This window comes from Lytechinus variegatus, chromosome 7, assembly GCF_018143015.1.
Source record: "Lytechinus variegatus isolate NC3 chromosome 7, Lvar_3.0, whole genome shotgun sequence".
NCBI lineage: Eukaryota > Metazoa > Echinodermata > Echinoidea > Temnopleuroida > Toxopneustidae > Lytechinus > Lytechinus variegatus.
In genome coordinates this window covers 45,084,566-45,094,834 of record NC_054746.1, presented here as the reverse complement: position 1 = coordinate 45,094,834, position 10,269 = coordinate 45,084,566, and the positions used below count along the sequence as shown (strand labels likewise).

Genomic DNA, 10,269 nt, shown 5'->3' with positions numbered 1-10,269 from the left:
GATTTTTTTATTTTATCGAATTTTCAAGGGTTTTCAAAATTAAAAAAGGATGCAATTTCGGGGGAAAAAAGACTTTACTTAATAGAGTAACCAGGAAATGATGATAGGCGGTGGTCTGTCTTCCTGATTTGTCCAGCCACTCTCAAAATACTATATAGAATCCATCAAAATCGAACATGGATAGTCAAGGGAGGAAAGTAGTAGTATGTGATAATGGCACAGGTGTAAGTTGTTATGTATTATTTATGTTTTTGAAGTAATTATTTTATTTTATTATAAGATTTATTAAACTATTTTTTTGAGTGTAAACAGGAAGTAGGCTTCGTTGTTTACAAAGCACGGGACATACAGCTCGTCTGTCGCCGGCACCCGGCCGCGCCGGCGTGGGAGACGTGGGGCTGTGCCTGTTGCAGAAACTTGAAAGGGCCTTGACTTCGGTTACTAAAGGCGCATACATGTATGGGAAATAATTTTATATCCATACCAAAGACACGACAAGGGAAAGACTGACTAGGCACCGAGAAACTACATCTACATGCAAATCGATGCCTACCGTACAATATTATGCAAACTCCGTGAAGTGTCCAAATGAAATGTCACTCCAATCTTTTCATATTCATTGTAAATGTAATATGTATTGATTTTGGTAGACTGTATTTATTGACGAACGAACAAAGCTAATGTAGGCCTAGACAGCTGGCAGCCGTCTGTTTCGAGGAGTTTTTTAACTTTTTTTTTTATTTCTCCTCGTACACAGACGGCTCGTTATCATGGTTATCGTGCAGCCACCATTAGGGGACTTGCAATGCAAAATCCCCTCGTCGGGGCTCTTTAATTTTTGTCTTTAATAAATAAAAATTTTGAAAATTAATGCGACCAAAATGCAAATTAATATTCCCTCTTGCCATTAATTGCCCAAAAACGGAGAAAAATTTAAAGAATTTAGACACAGTTAAAAAATTACCAAGGAGCTGAATCAAGGTTGTGATATATCAGTGCCACCATTGCCTACTGCGTATGAAGGTGTAAAAAGTGTGTTAGTAAAAAGATAAAAATTTGAGGTTTCTTACCAGACCAATCTCGTGTAGATCCCTCGATCCAGGCATTTGTAAAAGAAGGAAATACGATAGACTTGAACCGCTTCGTTATGACGTATCTTCGATTAGCAATGGTACAAAATGCTGTTTTGAAGAACAATTTATGGATGAAAATTATTATTTAACAAAATAATGAAAATTGAAACTTTATTATAAATAATTATAATTATTATTTAGAATCGGGTATTAAATTTTATTACTTGTTGAATAATAATTTTTTGGCCTGAAAGTTGGTGATTTAGAGCCAACATCAAGTTCCTCACACATAAATAATTCGCTGCCGATTTAAAAATATCGCATGCCCGAAGGTCTGAAAACGGATTTTTAAAACATGAAAGGGCAAGACTCTTGGAAGATTAGGTCGCTTCAATATTTTGTGCATACTTATAACATTAAGAATTCTGTCTCTCCCCCTGAAAATCGGGAAGGTAATAATTAGCATTGTCTTTATAAAAAAAGCAATTAAAATGATTCATGAGTCGATATGTCGATTGCCATATTGTATAATAGAAAATGTGAGTAAATCAAGGCAAGACAGATAGAGTGGACAGGGAAATAAAATGGCAATAAAAGTACCTAAAAAGACTGACTTTAAATAACGCAAAAATAAGAAGGACATGAAAACGGGGAAGAAGCTAGACAAAGAAGGGGAAGAATGATGTATATATATATATATGAATAAAATCATCAAAGAAGAAGAAAAAAAAGAAGAAGTTCAGAAGAAGAACAAAATATAACCTATTATTGAAGAAATGCCAGTTTACCTTAATAACGGTCAACTTGTGGAGGTTGTCAGGTTTCATTGCACACCTTTTCTTTGTTAAACTGTTTCGAGCAAGAGAACATTCTCTCAGAAGTTAACTTGACATCGGGTATGAGTGATAAGAGATCGCCGTTCTTGATCATTCTGGGTAAGCTGGTGTCTTGTCAAACCAGTACTTCCACTCTCACAACCTCACCCCCCCCCCCTTCTCTCTTTATTCCCCTACCTCAATTTCAATTTTTTTTTAAATACTGAACATAGCAAAATATCGCACATAATATGAATATACAAAACAATTGCATGACAGAAATACTTCAGATGAGTAAATATATAAATTGTTGTTTCATAACATTTTGATGATTAAAGATACAAATTTACAGATAATTATATCAATAATAATTGGTCAATTCCATTGTGACTTATGGGACATTTGATACTTTTTTCCACATAACTGAGGTGCATATCTGAAATAGTAGCTGCACAAACATGGATTTACTTTATCAAACTGTAAGAAGAATATTGAAACTTACTATATACAAAAATGTATGCTTTCAGCTTGTTTGCATAGGGTGCTATATCATCAGAAATGTCATTGTGACTTATGGGACGTTGATGGACCACACAAATTGAGCTCTTTTGTTCAAAGTGCCATATCTATCTCAGTTTTATGACAATGTTTTTAAATTTGGACTTGGAGATTAACCAGTGATAGTGCTCACTAACAGTACTTGAATTGGACTTGATTCATTTCATTTGTTTCAGTAGTTGTGTGCAATCGTGTGTGACTTATGGGACAAGTGAACGTGACTGATGGGACCCTATCTAATTTCATGGAATTTACATTTCCTCTCGATGACTTTTTGAGTCAAACTTAATTTCAGCATGAATAAATATTCCCTAATAAGATGATGCCTTTAATAATTCATGCCATTGTGTCAGAAATAAATTCAACAAAGGGCAGAAACATCTTATCATGCACTTCATTTATATAAAGGGAACATTAACCAAAAAAAAGCTTCCTAACTTGTCATCAAGTTTTAAGAACTGTAATCAAATAAGTACAAAATAATCAATAAACAATTACAATCATAAATATTTAGCAAACAGATGAAAAATGAACAATTAGAAAGAATGTACACACTTTCCATTGTGACTGATGGGACATAATGATAGGACATATTTGTTACTGATGGGGTAAATAAATGTTGCTTTTCTCTATCTGTCTCGTACAGTATGGTATTAAGAAAATGACCTTTACAGTGTATACATGTAAGAAAATTAAGACATTAATGCTGTCATGAAGTATATCAATATTCTTGTTAATATATTCTCTTTTGTGTCAAATGCTGATATTTTTCATTAGTTGTTGATGTTTATGATAAAACAGATGGATATCAGTGCACAGGCAAATTTTTGACAAAAAAATATTAAAATTTTTGCATAAATTCTTAAAAAAAAAATTATTAACTGGACTGTCTAGAAAACGGTTGCAATCGATTTCTACTATCTAAACTGTACATGTATACATGTATGTACTTGTATAGTAAAAAGTGTATTCATTTACATGGAAGATTTTACTATTGTCTGCAAAAAATATGAAAATAATTGATTTTCATGAAAAATCCAAGATGGCTACCAAAAATTGCCAATTTGGAATCCCATGGGACACGATTTGACAAAGGGAACATCAAGATTCATTATAAACTATAGACTTCAGGCATTAAAAAAAATGTTGGTTAAAAAATATATCATGGGGATGCACCCTATCACAACTTCTTTTTTTTGCCAGCTGCTTGGGCTGATATGTCATCTCTTTCATAGAAATTCTGAATGTCTGTTTTAAAGGACATCATCATTTATAGAGTACCAAAGTGATGATGTCAGTTGTCATGGTGTGATGGCGGCCTGGTTCTAAACAAAATAACCAGGGGGCCGTTTCATAAAGCTTTTGTAAGTTAGGAGCAACTTTAAGAATGACTAGTGATCCTTTCTTATATGCTAAAACATTGCCAATTTATGATGACATTTTTCACAAGGATCATCGGTCGTTCTTAAAGTTGCTCTTAAGTTACGAAAAGCTTTATGAACCAGTGCCCTTTTACGACTCTCAGAATGATGGTAACAACCAGGGACAACACACATCACCATTTTTGCAAACACAAATGTGTAAGACGATCATGCAGCTGCGACTAGGTTTAGAACCGGCCGATTCGATGTTCATGACATTGTGACATCACACTTCGGTCCTCCTTAAATGCGCATGTTCCTTTCTATTCTCAGGCGGTAGGAATGATTCTGAGAAAACTTGATTGCAAGCTTCTGAACAATTTTTTGGCATTTACAGGGGCTTTAATAGCTCTGCTCATGGTAGCCTTAAATGCATCTGAGGACTGGTGCTCTTATTTTGACAGGATCCAGAGGGTCGCTCAACTACAAAATTTGTGACTGATGGGACATTGACATAGGTTTTAATAGTTTCCATGGAACTACATGTATATACCAAGTTCACATCATATGTAAAACAGTGGATGCATGTACTCCAAGGGGACAAGAAAACCAAGAGAGTGATCTGGACCTAAAAAATGAATAAAAACTAGGGTGAAACAAACCCAATTTACCTGCACTCAGCTTTGCATGTTAGCGATCATATTCAGTTTTCTCCTTCTTTCTGGACTGGGCACACAATGCAAACTTTTTTTTTGTTCAATGCAATGCCTATGATATTCAGACTGTTTTTTCTGACAGTCAGCATACTGTTCTCCAGCTTTTAAGCATTCTTGTCTCTCTCTTTGCTGTCATGGACAGCTTTAAGGTGGCATGGTTTACGGACTGTATATGTGACTTATGGGACATGTGACTTATGGGACTTAAATCTATGTCCCCCCAGTATAGCTATTTCAAGTCCAATACAGATGCAGCTTGATTTGTTGATGCAAGCATGTACTGTGGTAGATAAAAAAGTCCAATACTTGTCTGCAGGAGTCTATGGCAGCATATGAGGGAAACTTAATGCTCAAAATTGTGACTTATGGGACATCAAACATACGCACCTTGAAATGTATTTTGTGCCTCACAGTTTCACTGCAGCGTGTAAAACAACACAGCTAATGGTAAATTGTTGCTTGGAGGTCACATGGACAGTGGAATTTTTCATCAGCACCCTTTGCTTGCCAGGTGCCAGGGATGGGTGAAAGTTGTACACTTTCTATGAAATCTTAGTACCAAAGTGCAACAGAGTGCACATTGCGTATTTTATGAATGAATAAGGGTATAGTAAATAAAGGTGTGTTTTTGTAAACCTTAAACTGTATACTTATAAACAGTATAAACAAAATTGCTCAGAAAAGAAATTTTTGAAAATGGAAAAATGCAACATTTGGCTGGAATTGACCAATTGGGAAAGATATAAGCACAATCGAATTGTTACAATTTTAATGTTCATTTAAAATGTTAGTCCATGTATATGTAGATGATGTCATTCATTAGTTTGAACTTTTACCCCCGAAACACATTTATCTCACATAATTTCATCTCACAATAATGAAACTTTCATCAATCTTAGCACTTTCTATGGTGACAGTACAACCTGCTTTTTAATAAATTTGTGATCTTTAATCATCTCTTCCTCAAGCATGGTTTCGAGCAGGGTTAGGCCTGAGGGGGAGAAATTTTATCTTTTTTATGCAATTCAAAAAAAAAATCGTTCGTTGCATGCGGTCAGCTGATCCCCTAAAGCTTTGTTTATGTTTTGGGCGGCCGACAAAGGTCAGAGATCGAGAATGATGAAGGTCAGGATATCAGGGCGAGATTGATGGAGAGGTGGGAAGATCATAAAGGCATGCTTGCCGTTATGTTATCTTAAGAGACATTATTTTGTTGAAAAACTCTGCTTGACTCTGCAGTTGTGATGGTAATATGATTTACGTTCATTGTACTCGCGTGTCTATGCAGGCTGTTAATTCATTCATCACATCGACTGTTTGTGTGCATGTGTTTTGACTTGGCTGCAGGGTGGTGTGAATGGTTCGCGATGCTTGGCAAGCACAGGTATGAAACTTGGCTCATGGTTTTTCTGGCTCGATGCTGTTTCGTCGCCTCCAAACTTGAGATTCTTGAATATATTAGTTTTTAATTTTCAATCCGATTTTTATTTTCAAGCATCAAATCGGAAATCAGAAAAATGTAGGAAAAGGGGGAAATTGGATCAGATCGGGAATTGGAATAAAAATTGGTTACAACATTAACTGGGACCTACATGTAATGACCACCTTGCAAATGACATTATTCATTTACTCTCGGTTTCTTTCTCTTTATCCTTTGTATAGTTCGTTAAGTGCGGTTTTGCAGGGACCAACTTTCCATCTCACATCTTTCCTTCACTAGTTGGAAGGCCTATTATCAGATCAACTGCTAAAGTTGGTGATATAGAAATCAAGGTGAGTAAGCACTCTTTTAATCAAACTCCATCCTGAATTTTCAATTTTTAGGCATTTTTAGTGTTAAAAAAAAGAAGAGGGAAATATTTAGATTTGACTCACTTTAATGTTTAGTATTTATCAAAGGCCAATGTTTCATTTTTAACATTCTTTCACAGTTGGTCATTGCTTAAATAGTCTACATGCCAAAAATTTAAATTAGTAATGAAGTAATTTAAGACCCTTCAAATAAAAACTCATACTAAAAGAGATCTATTGTGATTGAAACTACTATTCTTTCTCACTATTATCATGCACATGATACCCCTTTGACAGTGAGACAGTAAGTAAGAAAATTAGGTGTTCTCTCAGTGGTTCATTGGCTCATACCTTTTACTGGTAAAGCAAAGCCAAAACAGTATTGACCCTTCCTGTTATTCAAAATGTTACCAATAGATTCTTAAAGCACAGCTCTGTCTTTAAACATTACATGTAACTTATTGAAATGGTAATTAGTAATGGGTATCAAATTTTTAAAAAAAGATTAGAACAAAGGAAGATAAATGCAAATTTACATAACTTTTTTTTCAGTTTTTGGCAGGATATAATGTCCTGAAACAAGCATTTACATGTATAGGCAAAGACATAATTTGCATTTTTAGTGTTTTTTTTAACTGCTCATAAAATTCCAATGTATCAAGACTGCATTTTAAGTGATTCTTTTGTGCTTTTCTGTCATTCACTTCATGTTACCAGCCTCATGCTTATCTTTCTTGTAGTAACATTTTCAATTATTTGATAAAATTCATGGCATTTTAGAGATAATTATTATTATATCATGGTCAATTCAAACACACTCATTTCTTATTTTGTTATTGTTTCTTTTATTGCTTGCAGCTGAATAAGGTATAGTCTGTCTCTCCTTATTTTTTTTGTTGTTTTTCTTCCTGTTCATTTTTTTTCTTGGAGTGGTGTTGATTTTTTCACTGTTGTTACAGTTTTTTATGTATATGTATGTTTGGATTTAGGTGTTTTTAGCTTTTATTAATTTTTTACCTTTTTAAATCCCATTCCCCTATCCTTAAACCTATTTATTGCCACTTTTTACTGTTCTAGTTTCATGGACCATTTTCATTTTATTATTACATTGTATAATGCTAGTGAGTGATTATGATATTGATAATGATAATTGGATATATAGCACCTTTTTCAGAGGATACTAAGTGCTGCTTGAGGCATAAAGGCAAGTTAAGATTTTTGACAATCTACAAAGATGAGTAACCTACATCATGCACTTGATTAACAATGTTTGTAAGGGCAATGAAATATATGAGAATATGTATTCTGCTGAAAGTCATTGAATATGAAGTAGGTTCATTGTATGTTTGTAATAATTCACGTGTGTATAATCAGACTTCAAAAGAAAACAATATAATTAATAACTCAGTGATATAAACAAAAAAATTGAGAAGTGTTTTTACCAATTTGATGTCATCTCTCGTAAAGTTCTTTTTGTCTTGCCCACCAGAGGTGAAGGCAAGATTAAGGGATCTAAATGCTATCCATCATTCGTCTGTCACAAACTTTATGACAAACAACTGTAGGTGGAGCATGGAAAGGTGAAAGGGAGAAGTATTTCATGGAAAAGCCCTTCTCAAATTTTATTTAGTATTAATGTAAATATCTATACCAGATATTTCAAAATGAGCCTTGGATACAATTCTCTTACGTGACAAAGAAGATTGTGATATTTCTAGTTATTTTCACAAGTGAGCGAGACACAATATTGCCAATGCCTTGTTTATTCTAATTGCATGCCTTTTAATCATTCTGGCTTAACCTCTTGAAATACAAACAAAATCTGTCTGTGAGTCGATATATGAGCATGTTTTTCATTGTTTATATGCCTTGATATCTGTACATTAGCCTTTTCTCCTCAAGGTTATGGTGTTTATGTTCATTGTACATGCTTTTAAAATGTCCTCAAGTTTAATGAATTTTAATTTTCACATTATTACTAGATATTCCAAACCCATGTATTTTTATCATTTTCATGTAGAATTCCCTAGCATTTTTAGCAAGTACATTGACTGGTCAAAAGATGAAAGTGAAAATTAAAGTGTGGAAATAATTAATTGTAAACTTAAATCATAACAATTTCCAAAACTTGTTGAATATTCAAATTTCATATGAATTGCCTGTTGAGTTTTTATTTGGTACATGTATTGATCGACCAGGAAAGTGAAGATTATTCCTTTTTTTCCTTGACTCTGAAAGATTACATGTAATTTCTGGAAATTAATTTTTAAAATACCACATCAGATTCAAAATAGATCTGATTGCATAAACTGCAAGTTTAGAAAGGAGACCCAAAGCATAAATCCATTTATACAGTTCTCTATAAGTCCATAAATCCATATACATGGACATATAACTCAATGATTCTATAACATGTTAATTGGATATTCAGTTGGCTGGCATTCAATGCATTTGTATGCCTGTAAGAATGACAAATTCTCCAGAATTTAATCCTGCAGACAACATGTATACATATAGTAATAGTAGTTTAACATCAGAAATTGATCTTCCAAAGTCAAGGTAAAATGGAATATTCTTCATTTTCTTGGTATTTTCCAACTTATTTACATGTAGATATAATTCCATTGACAATTCATGGATATGAATTTCTTTTCGCCACACAGGGTCAAATAGTTAAAGTAACAAAACAGTTATACATGTCTGCTTTAAGCAGGCACTTGAATGGCAGATAACATTTTGATTCCCCTTTCTCTCTCTATATTATGTATATTTCAATATGGCTTTGGAGCCCAGCCTTTGAAAGGCCAATGGCCTCTGCTGGCTCCCCCATATTCTTGGTATTGATATTCATATGTTTTCCTTTTTGTAAATATTTGATTGTATTTGAATGTTTTTTTACCAGAAATGGAAATAAATAAATGAAAAATGAAATTCAGCCCTAATTTGAAGAAAAATATATATACAGTGCGTATCAAAAAAAAGTTTACACTTTGAAAAAGCCCTGGGAATTAAAAATATACAACATGTGGGTATTTTTTACATATAATCTTGGGTTTGGGTCTCATCTATCCAATGAAAGTAAAAGTTTTGTCAGAATGTTACACTTGAGCGAGCACTGTCCATTTTTGTAAAGCTCGCAGAAATCTGTTTGCGCAGAAATGCTCGTTTTCATGCTGTGTCAATGGGAAAGGGCGAAATCAAACTTACCCTGCGAAACATTTCTCATACATTTCCCTTGCACTTTTAGTCAATTGAAATAAAACGGATACATTCAAGCATTTTGTAACAATCTTGCCACCCAAATTGAAATTTCAACACTTAGTAAGCACAACCTTTACCCTATTTGTGTCAGCTGGATCTGAGGACATAACTGAATCTGAACAAAAGTTTATATCAGACATCTCCAGCATTTTTTCACTAAGTTTTTATCATTGAAAGTGGGTTTACATTTCATTTTTCATTAAATACTTGTTTCTCCATACTTTTCCCAAGCTTAGCAATGATTAACAAAATGAAAATCAAGCTTAATTTGTGTCAGCTGGATCTGAGGACATAACTGAATCTGAACAAAAGTTTAGCTCAGTGTAAAGCAAGTATCGTCGCGATGGCCTCGGTGTGTGGGGGAGTTGGGTGGGGCGAAATGCACTCTTCGAAGTGTTTTGGGCAAAGAAACAAGTCAAACAAGGTAGAAGATATCTTCAAATCAGTTTTACTAGCTAAATTCTGTGTGTTCTTCATGATTAAGGTCTACTTTTATTCGCATAACTATTTCAAAGTTCTGCGCAAATCATTTTTCACTAACTTTTCAAAAATAAGTGGTGCTCACTCAAGCGGAAATATTTTTCGACAGTTATACCGTCATTTGCTTTAATGGATCTGTAACAATATTAAAATGTGGAAAAATCTTCAGCATATTACAAGTGTATAATTTTACAGGATTTTTTATATGTATCTT

The 10,269-nt window shown here is 33.8% G+C and overlaps 1 protein-coding gene across 2 annotated transcripts in view; it reads left to right on the top strand.

The window, feature by feature from the left end:
• Positions 1 to 75: 75 nt before the first annotated feature.
• The window catches only part of LOC121419436 (actin-related protein 2-A), a 30,503-nt gene continuing 20,309 nt past the window's right edge, over positions 76 to 10,269 (top strand). The window contains exons 1-3 of one of the 2 annotated variants that reach the window (XM_041613909.1): positions 76 to 224; positions 6,186 to 6,296; positions 7,173 to 7,181. In XM_041613909.1, coding sequence (XP_041469843.1) covers positions 177 to 224; positions 6,186 to 6,296; positions 7,173 to 7,181 — 168 coding nt within the window. In that variant the 5' untranslated portion in view covers positions 76 to 176. The remainder of the gene's footprint in view (positions 225 to 6,185; positions 6,297 to 7,172; positions 7,182 to 10,269) is intronic. The other variant, XM_041613910.1, reaches the window with a different exon arrangement.